The sequence below is a fragment of the Lepus europaeus genome, chromosome 8, assembly GCF_033115175.1.
Source record: "Lepus europaeus isolate LE1 chromosome 8, mLepTim1.pri, whole genome shotgun sequence".
Lineage (NCBI taxonomy): Eukaryota > Metazoa > Chordata > Mammalia > Lagomorpha > Leporidae > Lepus > Lepus europaeus.
In genome coordinates, this window is record NC_084834.1 from 104,003,723 (window position 1) to 104,024,848 (window position 21,126).

The following is a 21,126-nucleotide window of genomic DNA, read 5'->3' on the forward strand; positions in this document are numbered from 1 at the left end:
ACCAGAGAGAAAAGGAGTACAATAACCCAGGCAAGTGATTACAGTAATGAGGACCAGAGTGGAAGTGGAAGTGGTGAGATGGGGCCACATTAAGGACATATTTTAATGTAGTGCTAACAAGAAGTGTCAGCTGTGAAAGAAAGATTATGGGTAGCACTAAACTTCTTGGCCTAAGCAACTGGAAGGATGAGGGTGCTATTTACAAAGCCAGAGATGAATGAGAGAGGACAGTATTTATGTCAGAGAGGTCAAGAGGTCAATTAGAAAAAGACTAAATTAATGTCAAGTATGCAGTTTAACTACTGAGCTCAGGAGGAAGATGTGGGCTAGAAATATATGGTTGAGGGGCTGGCACCATGGCACAGTAGGTTAATCCTCTGCCTGAGGTACCGGCATCCCATATGGGCACCAGTTCTAGTCCCAGCTGCCCTTCTTCCAATCCAGCTCTCTGCTGTGGCCTGGAAAGCAGTGGAGGATGGCCCAAGTGCTTGGGCCTGTGCACTCACATGGGAGACTGGGAAGAAGCACCTGGCTCCTGGCTTTGGATCAGCACAGCTCCGGCCATTGCAGCCATCTGGAGAGTGAACCAATGGAAGGAATACCTCTCTCTCTATCTCTTCCTCTCACTGTCTGTAACTCTACCTCTCAAATAAATAAATAAAATCTTAAAAAAAAAAAAAACAAAAAAGAAATACATGGTTGGGAGCTGTTGGTTTAGAGATGGAATTCAAAGCGCCTTCAGGTCACCAAGGACATTGGTACAGATCCAGAGAAGAGTCTAGGGATAGGCAATGAGATTATGTGTAAAAAGCCTTCAAGTGAGTTACCTAGCCAGCCTCTAAAGAGATATTTTCTGATGGTAGATGGTAGAAAATATTCTGAAATTCCTTGTCTGGAAAACACATACCAATGCTTGATAACAGATGGAGTAGTCAATTCTAGAGAACAAGAATTACATCACTTCAGACAGCAGTTGTTCTATGAGGTTTTTATGTAAAGAATTAATTAGAGTCTCTGGACAAAGCAAGGATGCTATGCACTAATAATATAGAATCTGCATTGTGTGCTGACATTTCAAATAAAGAACTTTGTGTTGGGTTGTTGAAAACACTGATTAGTAACTTGACCTCTGAGTAATCCGAAATGAACTCAAAAATGGGACAAAGAGCAAAACTTTGTTTCAGGAGTGGCTTAAAGACAATTTATCAGACAAAGAAATAAGCAGCAGTAATAATTACCACGCACATCTGGAGTGCTTGCCAGGTCCTGTGAATTAGGGATTCTCATAATGTCCATTTTTTGCGAAGAGGAATCCCAGACTTCAAAAGGTAGTCAGCAGCTTGCCCACGGCTGAGTAACTAGGAAGCAGCAAGCCAGGGTTTGAACACAAGTCTAGCTGATTCCAACGTCTGGCATTTTCTTTATTCTCTTAAATAAGAATTGAGTCATTCATGTTGTCTAACAGTTGAGTTTTCATAATAACAGTAGCTAATTGTTGTTATAATGGTTACTGGATGGTTGACATATAACTCTTCTTGCTTCTATATTTTCCCAAGTTTCTATAACAATTACACATTAATTACTTTAATAACAGAAACAAACTTACTCCTATTAAAGATAAAAATAGATTAGAAAATAAGTTCTATGGGAACAGACATTGTTCTCAGTATTGTTTAAAAACAAGTCGTGTTCAACACATGTTTTTTTAATTTTCCTTTAATGCACAGCATTTTCTTCTTTTATTACACTATTTCTAACTTAAAAGAATTTCCAGGGCCAGTGCTGTGGCGTAGCAGGTAAAGCCGCCACCGGTAATGCCAGCATCACATATGGGTGCCAGTTCAAGAGCTGGCTGCTCCATTTCCAATCCAGCTCTATGCTATGGCCTGGGAAGGCAGTAGAAGATGGCCCAAGGCCTTGGGTCCCTGCACCCTTGTGGGAGACCTGGAAGAAGCTCCTGGCTCCTGGCTTCAGATCAGCACAGTTCCAGCCGTCACAGCCAATTGGCGGAGTGAACCAACGGATGGAAGACCTCTCTCTCTCTCTCTGCCTCTCCTTCTCTCTGTGTAACTCTCACTTTCAAATAAATAAATAAATCTTTAAAAAAAGATTTTCCTAAAATTCTATTGACTTTTCAAAACTATCACTTTGATAGTGTTTTGGATTTTACAGTGTGTTTTCACATGTACTCTGTATACAGACTTTTCATGTATTCTGTATAACTTTTTGAGCTAAACTTTTCTTGTTCAGAAATGAGAAAACAAGTGCTAAGTGTCCCGATAGTTATTTCCTATGATTTCTAGTCCAGTGCAATTTTAAAACCTGCTTTAATTTTAAATTAAACAGAATTACAGAATTCCACTGAATGGACGAATCAGAGTTCAGACTCTCTTAGCATACTACGCCCTCTGGTGGATGTGCCATTAGCATTGTGACTAATTTTATTGGGTATGGTTTTCAAAAATAGAAAATATTATGTAGGATCTCTGTCTTTAATGTGCTGTACACTCTTATTTAATGCTATAACTAGTACTCCAACAGTATTTTTTTTTCACTTTGTGTTGCTATATGAGGGCAAACTGTTGAAATCTTTACCTAATATATACTAAACTGATCTTCTGTATATAAAGAGAATTGAAAATGAATCTTGATGTGATTGGAAGGGGAGAGGGAGCGGGAAAGGGGAGGGTTGTGGGTGGGAGGGAAGTTTTGGGAGGGGGGAAGCCATTGTAACCCATAAGCTGTACTTTGGAAATTTATATTCATTAAATAAAAGTTTAATAATAAAAAAATAGAATATTTCTAAAATAGTTCTTTTGTAGATAAATTAATAAAATCATTCTTGGGATTTTTGAATCTGTTATTGTTTCTCATGAACTTAATTCCCACAACATCAGTTAAATCATTTAGCTTCTATAAATCATACAAAACAACGTGGGGGAATATTGGTTTCTTCCTTAGGCGGAAGATGGCAACCTAATTGTGGAAGGAATGCTGGACATTTTCTGGGGAGTGAAACGACCTATACAGCTGAAAATACAAGATGAGAACCAAATCTCTCCTTTCACTACATTGAAGTCTCCAGAAACCTTTTCCACCAAAGGGTAAGCCATCTTTCATGCTTTTAGTTCCTTAGATGATATGTATATTTACATTCGTTGTATGCACTCTGAAAGAGGGAGCTGATGCTTGTTGGTAAATGCTTACACCATGGATTTGAGTCCCCTGTGAAGTAGGAGTTTGTAAGTCAGGACTCTGCAAAGTTATGTAATTTGTGCAAGCTCCCCGCTAAGGTGGCAGAAGTTAGAACCTTAGTTCTATGGGCACTGGAATCTGAGCTCTGAATCCCTCTACAGTATTGCTTCTCTCCTGAGAGACTATGTTCTTTCATTGGGAAAAAAATATTGTAACCCAGGATTTGTTTATCCCTAGCCTAGTCTCCTAAACATGGGGCAGCATTTAGACATCTCTCATCGGAGCAAGGGACTCTTCCTGATTTTTAATAAAGACTTAATCATGCCAGACCTGATTGTTCTGATCCTGCTCAACAGAGCACAGCAAAGTGCATTAGAAGTTAAATAAATACACAAAACAATTTCCTGCATGGCTTACCTTGAATATCCAAGTTGAGCTGTTTTCTTCATTATTCCTTCCACTTATCAAAAAAATTAATTAATAAGTATTCCCAACAGGAATACACCTACAAAATCCCTCCTACCTCCACTTCTCCCTTCCTTCCTTCTTTCTATTTATTTTTAATCCTTGACTTCCAGCTCTTCTCCCGTCTATGTGAACACTGAGCTACGAGCCTTCTCTTCACAGCATTCTGTCCTCCCATTCATTATTAGGGTGAGTCAGGTTCTCTCAGAGGGGAGGACAGGATAAGGGCTGCCAGGACAATTTGCACCATGTGGTCTTTGGCTACAATAAGAAAAACCAGCTATCACCTCGAGGGAAGTCTGCTTTTCATTTGGAGAAAACATTCAAGCCCCACGATGACTCTTGGCTTGCCAATGTTTCCAAACATTATGCCCCAGCAATAAGAACATTTTGTAATTCCCTACACATATTGTGCAGGTTCTAATTCTCCTGAACCTCTGAGCAAGAGACTACCAACTTCGAGACACCTATTCGCCATCCTTAAAGACATAGGTCAGGTGACGTTTTTCAGAGAGCCTTTTCTGGCCCCTCTGTGTATAGTGGGTACATTGACACTTGTCTACATCACTCTCAGAGCATACAGCTTCCTGCATTTTTATGAACTGATTTCTCCCTATGTAGTGTGAGCTTCAGGATGGGAGAGAACAAGCTTTGTTCATCTTTGCATCCCAGTGTACCTGGCACAAAACAGAGGCTCAAAGCAGAGTATCAAGGGGAGTCCCAAGAAACTTGTGGTTCAGTTACCTCTGCTTTGTTGGAAGGACTCTGTCTCTGCATCTACCCCTTCCCACCAGCCTCCTGTCCATGCTGAGGATTGCCAATGGTATGGAATCCAGACATTAGGAAAAACGGAGGACCAGTCCTAGGTAGCCTGATGTTGTCACCTGCATCCCACCCCTTGAGGTACTGGACGACTGATAGGGCTGATGAGTCTCCATGAGAAGCATCACTTTTTTCAAAGAAGAAATTGCCCTGGGTCCAACATTCGGAAACCTGTACAACATATGAATTCACAGAATTAGCTATCACACTTCATATTACCTCAGAATGCAAGGCCCACTTCTCTGAGCAGTCAGTTTCTTTTGTTGCATTTAATTTTTTTGATTCATGAAAACTTAATAAGTATGCAGTATTAAAAGAAGATGTAAGGGAGAGGAAGTAAGGTTCATGTAACATCACATTCAGCCATCATGATTTAGATGGTTTTCAGTTTCACGATTGTTCTAGCAGTCTTGAATTTTTGTATGAGTTTCAAGACCACAGGTGGACAAAGTCCTGTCTGACAGCTCTCCTTATAGTGCAGCCAATGCTGCAATCCCATCCTTGGGATGCACCTTCTCTAGGACCCATTTACACTTTCATCATTTACCAGATGAAACTGGGAAGCAAACAGGTTATTTCCTAGAATTTAAATCTGCAAAAGAATTACCTAGAAAACCATGTCAGCCTGCTTTTTATACTAGTAGGTAGATTTACGAGCACAATGCTTGAAACATGCCCTCGCAGTGCATTTGAACTTTGTGGAGAGCAAGAACTGGCAGAGAAAGATCCTCCTCCTTATGCACTTGTAGACACACACTCTCTCACACACACACTCACACACACACTCACACACACACTCACACACACAAGCAAGCAAAATTGGATTTGATTGTGATTAACTACTCTGTTAGCCAGCTAAACACTCAGGTGGGAAGGCATATTTGGAATGGCTTTGCTCTGGCCTGTGGTTCTCTGGTGGGGTACATAGCCACATCAAGTACTATTTTTTGTTTCAGTTCAATCTTATACACTCTCTCTCTGGTGGCCACCCTTAAGGTGGTATTTGCCTAAATTCTGGGCCCCAATTAAATTGTGTAAAGAAATTTATTATTTCTTCACTCTAATCCTTCTCCCATGTTCCTTTTCCCACATGTGGCATCTACAGGCAGAACCTGCACCTGTGTTGTCATGGGCTCACAGCTGTGGTATCTCAGCAGCTGAACCCTGTGTATACACCTGCAGGAAGGGCTGTAATCTGGCTTATTTCAGTTCACCTCTGAGAAAATCACCAATCTTGCCATGCTGGATTTTTTTTAATGATGTTTGACATGAGTCACAGCTGAATGGGAGTGATGGAGGCTTCAAAGAAATGAATTTGTTTGAGCTCTGACCACTTGTGATCCTTTATGGAAATTATTCTATGGGTAGAACTTTGATCTCCCATATCTAGGCCAAGTGTTTTCCTTTGGAAATTTTTCATTAAAAAAGAAAAGAGCAATCTTGTTGAGATGATTTTCACTGGCACTATTTTTCATTGCTGTTTCTAATATCTTTCCAAAATTTGTTTTGCCTTATTTTGGACAACTCATAGCAGTGTGACATAAAGAGCAGAATTAGGCAGGTGTACATTTGAATGACATCAATAGTGCTGGAGTTCCCTTACAATACAGGTAAGGAAGTGACCACATTCTATTTGTCTATCCAATTTATACCTCCTTTTTGTTTTGAAATTCGTTAGAAAATTTCCCCCACAGCTTAAATTTGCAAGTCACCCTGAAACCCGGTCAGAGCCAAATAAACAACCCCCCAGTTTGGGCAAGTTAAACTATTTCATGTTACATAAATTTCTAAGCTGTTTTCTCTTGAAAACTCTGGAAAACCACCCTCCCACCCAGCCATATACATCACTGGGTATGGTGACACTTCACAGAACACAATCCAGAGGGGGATACTGATGCTTTCTGCTATAGATAGTAAGGAGAGAGGAAAGGAGGCTAAACATTGGATGTATCCAGTCATGCTCAGGCCCCTATGTTTGTGTGGTGTCACTGAGCTTAAGAACGTGAGACCCTGGCAGCCACCGAGTCTGCCAGGGTCACCAGCAATCTGGGTGGCACATCACTGCTCTGCATACCTGGGGAGTCTCACCTCCTCCACCTGGAAATAGTGCCAGATTGCTTTGCATTTTTAATTCCTGCTTTTCATAGATATTCTCTCTTTTCCATTATTAATTCTCCTTCAATGTTAAGTATATCTGCCCCCTTTTGATTATTAATCTGTCATAGATTGGAGGGAAATAGGTCATTTTATTTGCCGTGAAAGTAATGAGATTCTAGGGCAGGCATTTGGTGCAGTAGTTAATAGGAGGTTAGGAAAACCCACAACCCTTATTGGAGGGCCTGGATTCAAGTCCAGTTTCCCATCCACATGCCAACTCCCTGTTAAGGAGCATTCTTGGAGCAGCAGGTGCTGGCTCAGGTACTGGAGTTGCTGCGACTCTCTTAGGAGACCCAGATTGTGTTCCCATTTCCTGGCTTCAGCACGGCCCAGTCCCTGTTGTTGCAGGCATTTGAGGAGTAGACCAGTAAATGGAAGATCTCTCTCTCTCTCGTTCAAATAAATGAATAAATACTTCAAAAATGTAATTAGAATCTGAATCAGTAGTTGAGTATTGCTTCTTTGAGTGGGTTACCTATAGTTTTGGGACTTTTTTTTGTTGTTTGCTTTTTAAAGATCTCATTTATTTATTTGAAAGGCAGAGTGACAGAGGGGAGAGGATGAGAGAGAGAGAGAGAGAGAGAGATCTTCCATCCACTGGTTCACTCCCCAAATGGCTGTAACAACCAGAGCTGGGCCAGGCCAAAGCCAGGAAAGATTGAAACTCTATCACAGTCTCTAGGGCCACTTCTGCTGCTTTCCCAGCACATTAGCAGGGAGCTGGATCAGAAGTGGAGTAGCTAGGACTTGAACCAAAGTTCACATAGATGCCAGCATTTGCAGGTGGTGGCTTAACTCTCTGCAGCACAATGCTAGTTTTGACTACCTATAATCTAACAGTAGAGGGTGCTGGAAAACTAATCACCAAATATATTAGGATTACTCTATCTACTTCATAACACTATTATGCCAATCAAATGATGCAATAGTTGTAAATTGTAAAAAGAATCAAAAGAATTCAAAGTCAAGGGAAAACTTTTTTTCACATTCACTACCATTAGTATTAAATATTATTTTTTGATTGCCACTATGACAACTGGATAGAATAGATGACACAAATCATCTATGGATAATGCATTTCATTATATGGAATAGAGATTGTGGAAAAAGCCCTTAGTGTGACTAAGACTGGCTCCATACTTAAGAATGTCCATTTGCCTAGAGAGATCAAGAATGTTTAGACCCTAAAGGTTATTGGTCTATCACAAAATAGATACAGCTGGTCAATATCATGAAGATGGTGACATTGAAGATGAGGATGATTTTTAAGACTCATAGTACGTATTGAGTGCTTAGTATGTGCAGGGCATGATTTCAAGAATTTTACACAAATTAACTCATTTAATATTTATAACAACCATATCCTACATGCTATTACATCACATCCACGTTACAGATGAGGACACTGAGGCACAGAGAGGATAAGCAGCTGCCCAAGGCCAGCGAAATAAAGATGAGTGTTGGCAAAATAAAGATGAGTGTTGGCCTGATATAAGAAAAAATAAGTCGCTGTCAGGTTTTATTGGTTCTGAGCACTAGAATACACTGAACATTGCTACTATCCTATATGAAATTATAATTCTTTAGCAAAGGAGTTTCTCATATGTTATTTTCCTTTCTAAACTGCTCTTCTCCATAGTAGTCAATGGCCTTCAAGACAAACAAAATATTTTATTCTCCCACAGCAACTCCCCACAACAGTACTTTGAGTACAATGATACTCAATGTGCATTAGTAGGATGAACACTTTTATATCTAAATTCTCATGAGATATCTGTATAACTATGAATTCTGTTGCCTTCTCCCAATTCCATTTGCATGTAGTTTTTGCAGATTCTATCTAGCTTTGTGTTGAGATGTGTAACTAAATTATTACTCCAAAACATCCAAGATATGATCCCAAAAAATACAGGAAGTATTTAAAATGCATGCTGGTGACTCTGGCATGAATATGATTTTAATAATATCATAAAATTGTTATAACTTTGGTGATTTATCCACCTACAGAGGTCCATAAGTATTATATTAATATTATAAACCTGAAAGCCATTGTGAACCTAAATAAGAATGGAATTGATGTTATTTACAAGATTGATTACTTTGCAGGAGAATGACTCGCTGGGGAGAATTTGATGATCTTTATCATATTAGTGAGTTGGACAAGACCCAGATCCCAGCATCTGAAGCAAGGAATTCTCAGGAAGGTCAGTATCGAGGGAAGATTTATTTTTTTAATCAATGTAAGGATTTAGTGCTGAAATCTATCATATTATACTCTACTACTCAATAAGATTTTGTTTTATACTTTAAAAAGATCTTCTAGATGCATAGTAACTTAAGTCTCTACCATGCTCCTATGATATTTAAGAAACTTATCTTCTTATGTAAAATTATGATTTTTAAAAAAGTTATATGAAGCCACTTAGGTTTGATAGACTAGGGAGCACTAATGGTTTGAATGTACTCTGTATTCATAACATTATTCAATATTTTCCCCAAGGATTAGAATCATGTATTGTTCCAAGTAGTTTTATATGTTAGACCAACCCCTTCAGACCTAGTCCAACATCTCTTTAAAAGTTGAAGCTTTAATTAGTTAATAAATTTATAAATAGCATCATTCTCTCTCTCTCTCTCTTTTTTTCTTTTTTTTTTTTTTTGACAGGCAGAGTGGACAGTGTGAGAGAGAGAGAAATATGGGGAAAGGTCTTCCTTTACCATTGGTTCACCCTCCAATGGCCGCTGTGGCCGGCGCGTTGCAGCCGGCGCACTGCGCTGATCCGAAGCCAGGAGCCAGGTGCTTCTCCTGGTATCCCATGGGGTGCAGGGTCCAAGCACTTGGGCCATCCTCCACTGCACTCCTGGGCCACAGCAGAGAGCTGGACTGGAAGAGGGGCAACCAGGACAGAATCCAGTGTGCCGGCGCTGCAGGTGGAGGATTAGCCTAGTGAGCCGTGGCGCCAGCCATAAATAGCATCATTCTCAGAAACAGTAGATATGCTGACATCACTTCTATATTTAATGGAATTATTTCAAAGATTTATTATAAAAAGAGAAATCTAATTATCAAATGAGTTCATATCAAACTTGGCAAATCCATGAATAATGCCAGCTCCTGTGACATGTCACATTAGTAGTTGTAATAATAATGAAGAGGATATGAGAGTAATGATGATCTTCAGAGCTATAATTTACTGAGACTCTGCCAAGTATCGTGCATGAAATTTTATTTTTTTTCATGTATTGCTTCATGCAATTCTCACACACAGACATTCAAGGAGGAGCTGATGACTGAGAATGGAGGCTGGGGGTGACACAGTTCAGGTACCTGAGCTGAGGCTGTGATATTTCCACACCAGGTCCAGACTGAACAGTGATTTCTTGCCGGCATTAACTTCATGAACCTACCAGTAACCAATATCTTCTAATGTGTAGCTTTTTAATATTTCCAAACCATTTTCAATCCTATCTCCTCCTATGTCCCCTATTATCTCCCTAAGAATTCAGATCCTACTTTTAAAAATGAGATTCCTTATAGTACTCCTCTACCTTTGTCTTATAGGACCTTGAAATTTTGTTATATTAAAACATGAGTTCTTCCAATTATCCCTTTGAAAATATCCATTAAACTCAGAATAATTCCAAAAGCTTGGCAACAAAGATGACATAAAACCTGTTTAATTGTTTTTAAGCACCAGAACTAAACAAAGATGAAATATCTCATGTTTATTTGATGCTTATTATTCTAATTACAAAAAAAAAATTATTTAAAATCCCAAGGTAAAATAGAACACTGTTGCCACCAGATGGCCCTATTCTTACATGAGAACATATTTAGTTGAGGAAATTGGAATAAATGCTATTCTCAAGGTGCAAACAGAAAAGGAGGCAGAAGGCAAGCTGGAATCTTGGACAAGCTTGAATCTTGGGCTACATTGTAGCTAACCTAGATTCAGTTTAAACTCACTCTCCCCACCCAGTCCAATGCTGTACTATAAGTTTATATTCTAACCTAAAAAAAGTGGTAATAATTATAAATATTGGAATAACAGCCAAATTTTGACTAGGAGATTATGAATTGTTTAATTTATATGACTCAATGAAAAGAAATTATAAGATAGTGTAAAATTATGGAGAACAGTCATTTGTATAACACTTCCGGAATGTTCTTGAAAGTATATTATGTGATATCTCTGTGGTTTATTTCAAGTAGGCCCTAATCCAAATCATTCTACTACTTTCACTTTTGTAAAAATCAGAAATAATATCTTTCAAATCTCTATATACTGTACAAATGATTCTCAAGGATCTTTCTGTAGTTTTGCAGGGAAATTAAGGCCCAAATGGCCATCTTTTTAGGAAAAGTCCAATGAATCTCCTATAAGTGCTACTTCAACTTCCTGTACTTTATCTTAGGTGGAAGAGATAGACTTCATAGAGCATCACGTTTCTTCTCCTAGCTCTAACATTCAGAGATCCATATAATGCACCATCCCCACATAGGTTAAGATGGAAATAACACTTGAACCCCAAACACGTGGCCATTTTCTATGAGATCCAAGTCACTGGCAACATTTTCTGTCTGAGTCAGTCCCAGACAATATTAAATAGAGAATATGTAGCTAAGCAGTGGACTATAATGCTTTTAAACATCAAGGAAATAGCAACATTCCTAAAATTAATAAAAACATATATGAATCCAACCCAGGATGCAAGGAGATAGGCAGCTGAATGATATGGGCTTTTAATCTTTATTCTTCCCAGACTATTTGTCTTACCACAGCAGCACTCTGAAACCACGTGCAGATGAAGAGCCACGGTCCTCACTGCTTTACAGAACCATGAGTGAAGCAACCCTGGTGAGAAAAAGGATGAGGCCACTAACGATGGACCGAAAAGACAGACAGAACCATAGGGCCTCTATTAACGGACATTTCTATAACCACGAAGTGAGTTGTTTAAGTTCCACTTATTTGAATTCCATCAATGTGATGTAGAATGATGTTAACTAGTGAGCTAACAGCACCACTCAAATCAACTTGCAATTAAAATGGTAATAATAACAATAGTATTTTGTCTCAGATTTATTGAGCATTCCCTACTGTTAGGCATTAAATCATTTTAAATAGATTTTGAGTAAATGATCTCATTAATCACTGAAATAATCCTAAGAAGTAGGTACCATTAGTTTCTCTACACATGAGTTAATGAGGTTCATGTAGCTTTGGCAGTTTGTCTTAGATCACACTGCTTTTAAGAATAACCAAATTTGAACCCAGCCCTATCTGACTCCAGAATCCAAGCTCTTCACCAATGTGATGGGTGGATTCTTTCCAAGTGGTAGGCACTGGCCAAGCATTGGAAATATATAGATTTTTCAATTGATGCCTCTGCCAGCATGAAGCTCAGGCTTAGACAGGAAAAGCAACATACCAACAAATAATGTCAGATAATATAAATAATAGATGTGAGTTTGAAGGACTTTTTAACAGTAATATTTAAACAAAAAGAAAAAGTCATCCAGAAACCTATTAATTCCAGTAAACTGTACATCTCATTTTGCATATTCCCTTCCAGGTCTTATACATATACACTTACTTTTTCTACAAGTGTAGTTGAAGTTTAGATACAATTTGCATTCTGATTTTTCAACAATATGTGTTAAATTTATATGCGCTATTCCATGGTTCTTGTAAGATATTTCTGTTTGCTGAAGGAGGCTGATATCATTCTTTTTCCAGAACTAAAGTATTTTTCATGCCATGCACTTTAGCAATCATTCAGCCACTCATTTAACAAATACTTAGAGAGCATTTATACTATACCAGGCACCCTCTGAGCCTTTTAATAGTAATTCATTTCTCTGTAGGCCTGTTACTGTGGGGTTTTCTACATTATTCCTTCTTTCACCCTAGAGAGAATATGGGTAGTGTACCTTTGGGGTTTGGTCAGAAGAAACTCCCTTCTCAATTCTTCAAGTTGGACATGATTTTCTGGTTCAAGAATTTTCCTCTTGGCTATAAAGTAGCATTCACTCTACTCACAGATATGCAACCAGAAATTGTGTTGTATAGCGTCATTTATGGGGTGATCTGTGTTGAACAAGGAAAGCCACTCTGCTCCAAATGAGTGGCTTCCACATGGGTCACTTTTGCTGAGAATAAAATTGGCACTAAGTTGGCATCACAGTGTGGTGGTTAAATGCCTGGGCCCTGGAGCTTGACAACCTGATTTCCAATTCTTGCTGAGCAAAGTTAAACATTTACTCTGTCTGTTGCTTTTAGTTATTTTATCCTTCCTACTTTACAAGGTTATTGATGGGATGAAATCAAATGAAATGGATTAAGCTCTGAGCACATGAAACCTCTTGATAATGCCACTATTGTGAGCCACAGACAATATCCATATTAAAGTCTTAGATTGTGATATTGGAGATAAGTTATGGTGACTACGACTCGACAAGTATATATTTCTATCCATTCAGTAATAAATGATTTTGTAGCAAGGTTCTAGCATGTGTTTTGGCCAATATAATTAATATAAAGATTGTGGTTTTAAAATAAAGTCCTCATCAATATGATTTCAAATTCATTGTATGTTGGCATTACTCACTGATTTGTAAATGAAGTCATTGAAGTCTTGTGATGTTAAATGAGCTGGCAAAGTTGGAGTGAGTAGACTGTGGAGTGCCCTAATCTAGTGCTATTGCCATGCTCTGTGACACTTCACATAAACAACATAAACCTGCAAATCAAACATACAGGAGCCCTGAGTTACTGTGGGACGAACAGGGCTCCATAGATCTGATAAGCAGTGCTCCTAAGGGTCACAGAGTGCCTTATTCAGGCCTTAAAATGAACACAGAAATAAATTTTTCTCATACTTAAGGTTTTCCCAGACATTCTCCTCATATTGTCTCAGAAAACTTACCTACATATGCAGATTTTTTACTCACACAAATGCCATGGTTACATATATTCTTTGACAATTATTCATATTTACCAGGCTCTCAATATAGGATTTATCTAGCACTCCAAAAGGCCTCCCCAAAACCCACCCACTTCCACATCTGCTGAACGCACCCTATTTTTACAGAGGCTTGGAACATTTCAAGATTGGAAATAAAGACTGTGGAAGTAAATCTTGACTTAATATCCTTTTCTAACTTTTAAATATACATCTCATGTCATGTGTTCTTCCTTTCTGCTATCTGATAAGTAAAACTTATTCTTTTTCTATTCTCTGTTACACATGGAATTGTATTTTCTACAAGATAACTGTCACAAGTTATATTCACACCAGCAATTACCTACTTGTGAGACCCCACTCACTATTTTTCTTTTGTAAAATTTGAACATATTTCATTTGTATCACAGAATTTAAAATCAATCTGGTCTACTTATGGTTACGAATTCAGTTATTTAATATTTATAAGAGGTTTAGAATAACTCTTACTACATAGTGAAAACTATAGTAAATCACTAATCATGTGAAAATCCTATGGAATCCGTGGAATGCTATAGCTTTCAAGAATTATGAATTCTGCCTCTGCTCAGCAATCAACTTACATACTGACAACAAACAGATACTGTGGCCCTACATAGGCACAAACACGTCTTAATTCCTTTCATAGACTTGTAACCAAGAAACATATACAAAATAGGGAAATTCTAGCTGAGTAAGTATCACTGTCCAGCATTTCTCCAAGTGTGTTCCAATGACTACATACTATTTGTTAAACTCTGTATTTAGCGTAGGGCTAATCTTATTGTATAAAGTTAATTGAAAATAGATTTTAGTAAAAAAAATAAGATTGGGAATAGGAGAGGAAGGAGGAACAAGGGTGGGAGTGCAGGTAGGAGGGGAGGTGGAGTCGGAAGAATCACTGTGTTCCTAAATTTGTATATATGAAGTGCATGAAGTTGGTATACTATTCAACAATAAGAAAGAAAAGCAAAACAAACACTGGCATTTTGAAATGGAATACCTTGAGTTTTTTTTTTTCCCAATGAGAAGACCAGTTTCAAAATTTTGACAACTATTAATTGGGTACAATTTTAAGGACTTATGTGACTTTTTTTTTCCCTAGACATCAATTTTCACTCCAACCTTTGGATCAGAAACTAAGGTCAGAATAAACAGTAACATGAGAACTGAGGAAGTCATAAAGCAATTGCTCCAAAAATATAAGGTAATTTTTATCACTAAATTAAATTATAAATATCTTGCCTATAATGTAACTGTAGATGTCAATGCAGTTGTCTTAAAAGACCAAAGAACATGGAGATCTAAGTTGGATGTTTTCTTCTGAAGGATTCCTTCTTGTTTATGATGCATTTTAGTAACTGTGCCCTGAGTAATTACATTATGCACAGGGAAGCAGTGGTGTTTTTGTCTGAAAATAAAAAACAATGGAAGAACCAAATTCATAATTGGGGTCTGGTTGGCTTAGACAACATCATATGATGACGAAGGATCACATGTTGGTTCATCTTCTTCCATTGACAGATTGAAAATAGTCCCCAGGATTTTGCTCTCTACATTATTTTTGCCACAGGAGGTAAGAAAGCCTGGTCATCTTTGTAACTGACTTGAGCAATTCACAGTTTTCTGACCATGGGGAAGCAAAAGAGCTGTTTACTGTTGGGGGAAAGGGAAGATGATAAGGAGTACAAGAGGGAGGGGGCTTTCGAGGATTATTTATATTCCACCACTTCAGAGAAAGATAACCCAAGAATAAGGTAGCCTACTACAAGGTTGCAGTCCTTATAACACACAAGAGATTGTTGGTTGACTAGACAGTAAATTCCCTGACTAGAGGTCAGAACCCTCAGAAGTCCCCTAAGGGGCATCCAGGAATTGTTAAGCATTGATATATGTTCTTCACCTTTGTACTTGTATTTGTCTTTAAAAAAATTGCTTATTATATTTATTTAAAAGGCAAAGAAACAAACACTCAGACCTCCCAATCACTAGTTTATCCTTCCAAATTCTTAAACAGCTAGGGTGGGCTGGGCCAGGCTGAAGCCAGGAGACAGGAAGAGGCATATATGGGCACTGTGTTTTGTTTATGCTTCATTTCTACAAAAAAAGGAAATCCTGGATATGAAGCTACTTTGACAGAAAACTACAGGCACTTTTGCAGTGGTTGTATTTATATTAAAACTCTGGAAAACTTGAAGTTCTGGGAATATACCAAATTGGATGATATTACTTTCTCTACCTCCCTCTCATAGCTGAATGGATGAAGCCTATAGATGAATGAAATAATTAAAATACTGGCCTCCATTCTCAAAAGCATTCTGTGTACACACACATGTGTATGTATGTATGTATGTATTAAAGATGATCCAAGAATTGGATATGGAGTAAGAGAGAGAAGAAAAATTGAGAATAATTACAAGGTTTTGCACCTGAACAACTAAGAAGATAAAATAATATTAACTGAACTTAGAAGGAATCAAAAAGTATTTGTTGTGTAAATGAATAAATGAAAAATTATGAAGAATTATTGAAGCCTTTTGCTTTATAAAAGGCACAAACAGGACGGGAGATGTGTCAGAAAGCCAAGCTTGAATTTTTGAGATATTAAGGCAAAATCCCAAGTATAGTAAGAGAAAGGAGTCCATTTTTAGTTTAGTTCAAAGTTTGCCCTTCTACTTACTTTTTTGAGTGAGTGACGCCTGTTGTATGTTCTTTTCAGTTTCTTTGTCTTTCTAGATGAGCTGAAAAGAGAAACTGAGTGGGAAAATCACCTTTCGTTGGGATGAACTCTTCAGTACGGTTTTCCCTCATTTTCATTCACAGAGCAGAGACGGCTGAAGAAGACAGACATCCCACTGCTGCAGAGGCTCCTACAGGGACCTTCCAAGACCAACGCTCGCATCTTCCTGATGGACAGAGATGCAGAAGAAATCAGCAGTGATGTATGGGCACCGCCACCCTGAGCCCGTTGTAGCTTCCCTCCTGCCTTGCACCTCTCACATAAATGCTCTGCCTTTTGTGTTGTGTTTTTCTTTCTCAGGTAGCTCAATACATTAACTTCCATTTTTCTCTCTTGGAATCCATTCTTCAAAGATTAAATGAAGAAGAGAAAAGAGAGATTCAACGAACAATAAGGAAGTAAGTCAGGAGCAAGCATGCTGGATGTGTGGTTCTTTAATAGGTTCCTTATACAATTGCATCCAATTTTTAATATTCTTTCTCTTCCTCTCATTTTCAGATTCAATACAGAAAAGGCCATTATACGACAATGTCTTCAAAGTAAACGGACAGTAAAAACAGAGACGACGGTTTAGTCATACAGGCCTCTATTGCTAAAACACTTCAACAAAGTTGGAGACGTGTCCCTCTCCCATGAATGCACCAGTACTGTACTTGCACTCATACAAATAGTCAAGGCCTTGAATCTGTAGAAAACTGAATTTGAAGGAGCTTGTTTCTCTTTGAAGTGATGCGGTTAACTAGGGTTCACTGTTGGACTAAAAGAAGATTGTATTTAGATTCATTAACTGAAATAGGTGGCGTGGATACTGTGCCTTCCAAATGTATTTTATAGCAAAACACGCAATGAACTCCAATTTAAATGGCATCTTCAGGTATCATGCTGCACTTTAAACTTATTTTCTCTTGAACTCTCAAGAGAACTGAAACATCAGCTGAATCAGACATGACTCAGAATAAAGACTGCCGGTTCTAGAAATAAACAAGAAGCAAGCTCTTTCAGCACCAAGGACTCTCAACAGTGACAGCGTTTCACAGATCTTTGAAAACTCCGGCATTTCCGTGACATCTCAGACTGTCTTGATAGGAGGAAGTAGCTCTGGCTATCAGTCACATTCGAGCTACCCATGCTTTGGAAGGAAGATTATCAACTCTGCTGGGAAATTCAAATTGCAATTTGCTCCAACCTGGGTCCTTCTTTTTCTTCTCTCTCTGTTCTCCTAATGACAAGAGTTAGTTGAAGTCTTTTGTTTTCCTTAGTTGTCACACACACACACACACACACACCAAAAAGACTTAATATGTTACAATAGCTAAAACAAGCCTTGGTCCACAAATTATGAATATCTGTTGCTAAACTAATGTGATGGCTAAAGCAAAGCTGTTGTAGCTAAAACTAAGCAAAGGATCTGGAGCTCTGCTCGCTCAGAATCCCTCTTTCACAGGACAGTTGTCGGGGTACTTACAAGTCTCCTAAAGTTATTTGGGAAAAAAACACTGAAGAAATTATACTGAGTTATTTATCAACTGAGTATTAAAACTGGATTTTTTAGAGTACAGTATTCTGTGTTGTAAACTGCTTCCATTTGCACTGCTCATAAGCATTGCATTAAATTGTTTGATCATATTACATGTACTCAGTAACAAATTTATATATAATGAACCCAGCTGAAAGGTCAACTTTTAATATTAAAAGGGGAAACAATTTTAAGGCAAAAGTATAAAGACTTTATCCTTTCATGTGGTTAAATAATAAAACAGTTTCATCTCACGAAAAGAAGGCAAAAGGAATAGTTAAAACTCGGTATGAGCAGACTAATGAAAAATGTGAAGTAATGGCAAGTAGCTGCCATAAACATGAGAGAAGTTTCCTCTTTAATATAATTGAAAGCCTGCAAAATGCATCGGAAAAACATCTGGCCTTGCACAGAAAGAAAAATGGTAGATGGTATGAAAAGAGAAATAACCGGATAGGAAATGCGTGTTGCTACCAAGTATATGGGGGAAAAAAAAGGTTGTATCTTCATGGTGCTCAACTGTAGCAGTCATTGTCCCGTCAGGAGAGAGAAATCAGGCAGTAACTGCAGTAGGAGTTTATAGCATAGAATTTCTAATATCTGAGAGGAGAGTAAAGCTAAAGACGGGAAGAGAACTCTAAAGGGTACCCTTTGGCTAAAAGAAAGACCCTTAAAAATAAGAAGCTTAGAATAAGGGGTTCAGAAGTCACTGGAGGGGCAGGCATGTGGCCTGGCAGGTAGGACACCAGCTAAGATGCTGGCTTCACACTACCTGGCTTTGGCTCCTGACTCCAGTTTCCTGCTAATGCAGACCTTGTGAGGCAGCAGTGGAGGTGGAGGCAGTTGGGCCCCTTGTGGGAGACCAGGCCTGCGTTCCCAACCAGTGCAGATATTTGGGGAGTGAACTAGCAGATTGGAACTCTCTACCTCTCTCTGTGTGTGTTTACTTCTCAAATTAATCAATATTACAGAAAGAAGAATTCACTGGAGAAGGTGTGCCTGCAACCTCCTGGGTAGGTCACTGGGCTGCCCAGCACAAAGCGAGCCTCACCTGCTGGGTGAGCAGGAATGGCCCCCGCAGAGTAGATGACCTTTGTGTGGAAGGACTTGGGGCACAGAGGGATTGGGGTGCTGCTCCAGGCACTGTTGCCACAAAGAGCTGGAGGGACCATCTGCAGGAACGTGGTAGAACCCTGGGTATGGTCTGGGCTCGGGCAGCTTAGCATTCAGCAACTGGCTGGCTGGCTGGATTGCCAGCACCACAGGGTCCTCTCTGTGAGCCTCCGCCATGCTGAGTTGTGGAGAGCAGACTGGGCTCAGCGCCAAGTTTCACCACCACTGGCCAGATCAAAAGCTTCAGAAGCAGGCGGGCAAACGAATGCTGGAGAAAGCTGAACGCTACAGGCAACTGGCGCTGGAGACCCCACTCTGGGCAGAGCCCTGGAAGAAAAAAGCCTGCTCTCCAGGAGCCTGGCCTGCCCACCCCTGGGAACCCAGAAAACCTTTTCCTCCTGCAGTACAGCGCCCTCTACCTCAAACTGTGACATCATGCAAGCAGCGAAGGAAACGTCTGGAGTGCCTGAATAGATTACCACAGAGCTCAGAGACAATAAAATAATAACCAGCATGTCAGCAAAACCCAAAGCAAAAAAAAAAAAAAAAAAAAAAAAAAAGAAATATACTCTTGCCTATTAGCAAAGATTAAGAAATGTCCCATCAAGGAGAGGGACATAGTCCCAGTAGAAAATCGAATGCATATTATTTTTCTTGATGACAAGTTAATGCTATTTAGCCTATGATCTTATCAAACGGAAATGACCAGTGGTACCAAGACATTCTACAAAAATATTTATTATACTGTTATTTATTGTGATGCAAAAAAGTAAAAGGTTTAAATGTTTGAAAAATAGAAAAAAAATTAAAAGATTAGAGGGAAAGAAATTTTACCATAGAATGTTATGTAGCCATTATGTTTCTAAATAAACTTTAATTATAAGAGTAAATTCTCTTCGATATCTAAATAAGAATATGTACACATTCCAAAATATTTATTTCCCTTAAGATATATGTGTTTCTGTGTGTATGTACATATTAGTATTTGTGTGTGTACACGTTCACAAACAAAAACAACATGTTATGTGGGGATTGCAGAATCAGGGTGATCCATGTTTATCTACTTTTTATTTATTAAAGTTTTGAAGTGAATGTATTATTTTTAAAATCAGAAAACAGAAAAATTGTCATTTAAAGGTTAGCAACAACAAAAAAGCAAGTACATGAAAGTGTAGAGTTCTACGAGGTGCGAAAATGTTCAAATCAGCTATTCAAATGCGACATTAACACTACGTCTGTGGTAGTTTTAAAATACATCCATAAAGTCTTGGATACATTTCTTTCCAAGAAATAGAGCTGAATCCTCCTCATTTTGCAAATGGGCTGGACTTGGTGGCTTCTTTCTGTTCTGTTTTTAATTGACAAAAAATAATTATTTGTATTTCCGGGGTGCAATGTCATAATATGATACACACATGTGGTACACTGTGGAATTAACTCAGGCTAATTAACATAGCCATCACCACTCTCACTCATTATTTTCTAGGGCTGAAGTCACGGGAAATCCATACTTCAGACAATTAGTGACCTAACACACAGAAGAGGTCTGAAGGGACAGTGTGGGGCTTTGGAGTACAGGTCACAGAAACTGTGTTCTCTTGCGTCATTTGCTCTGAGGGAAGCCAGCCACCCTGGGCTGAATGGTCCTGGTGCACTAGGACCTATTGCCACAGCCTGGCAAAGGGTCAAGGCCTCCTGTCCACAGCTGTGTCAGCAGACGCCTGGAAGTAGATCCTCCCACCTCAGTCACGCCTCCAGAGGACCGCCACCCCTTCTGATAGCCCAACTGCGGCTTCCTGAGAAAGCCCAGTGAAGCCACTGCTAGATTCCTGATCCCCAGAAACTGTGGAGGATGAGCAGTGCTTCTTGTGCTATGCTGTTAGATGTCAGGTTAATGCACTATCTGGCTGTGGATAACTAATACAATTTCTGAGGCCAAAAAAAAAAAAAAAAGTCTGTTTACCTCAATTATGTTTGCACAGTACAAGAATATAAATTTTCATCACAAAACCATTTTTCAGTGTTTTCGGTGGTCCAAATATTTCATTACCAGTTACTTGTTAGTTCAAATTATGTTCTGGGTAATATATTGCAGTTATTAACAGTAGAGAGCCTCTCACATGCATCTTTATAT

General features: G+C 38.8%; 2 protein-coding genes across 2 annotated transcripts in view; one reads left to right on the top strand and one right to left on the bottom strand.

Annotated features, from left to right (window-relative positions):
* The window catches only part of RASSF6 (Ras association domain family member 6), a 59,500-nt gene extending 42,563 nt beyond the window's left edge, over positions 1-16,937 (top strand). The window contains exons 4-11 of the mRNA XM_062198693.1: positions 2,962-3,104; positions 8,749-8,843; positions 11,404-11,588; positions 14,729-14,830; positions 15,148-15,199; positions 16,447-16,565; positions 16,664-16,761; positions 16,862-16,937. Coding sequence (XP_062054677.1) covers positions 2,962-3,104; positions 8,749-8,843; positions 11,404-11,588; positions 14,729-14,830; positions 15,148-15,199; positions 16,447-16,565; positions 16,664-16,761; positions 16,862-16,937 — 870 coding nt within the window. The remainder of the gene's footprint in view (positions 1-2,961; positions 3,105-8,748; positions 8,844-11,403; positions 11,589-14,728; positions 14,831-15,147; positions 15,200-16,446; positions 16,566-16,663; positions 16,762-16,861) is intronic.
* A 2,824-nt stretch (positions 16,938-19,761) lies between these two features.
* LOC133765106 (alpha-fetoprotein-like) overlaps positions 19,762-21,126 on the bottom strand; it is a 54,931-nt gene continuing 53,566 nt past the window's right edge. Inside the window, 1 exon segment of the mRNA XM_062198694.1 lies at positions 19,762-20,340. Within this exon segment, the coding sequence (XP_062054678.1) occupies positions 20,196-20,340 (145 nt within the window). The 3' untranslated portion in view covers positions 19,762-20,195.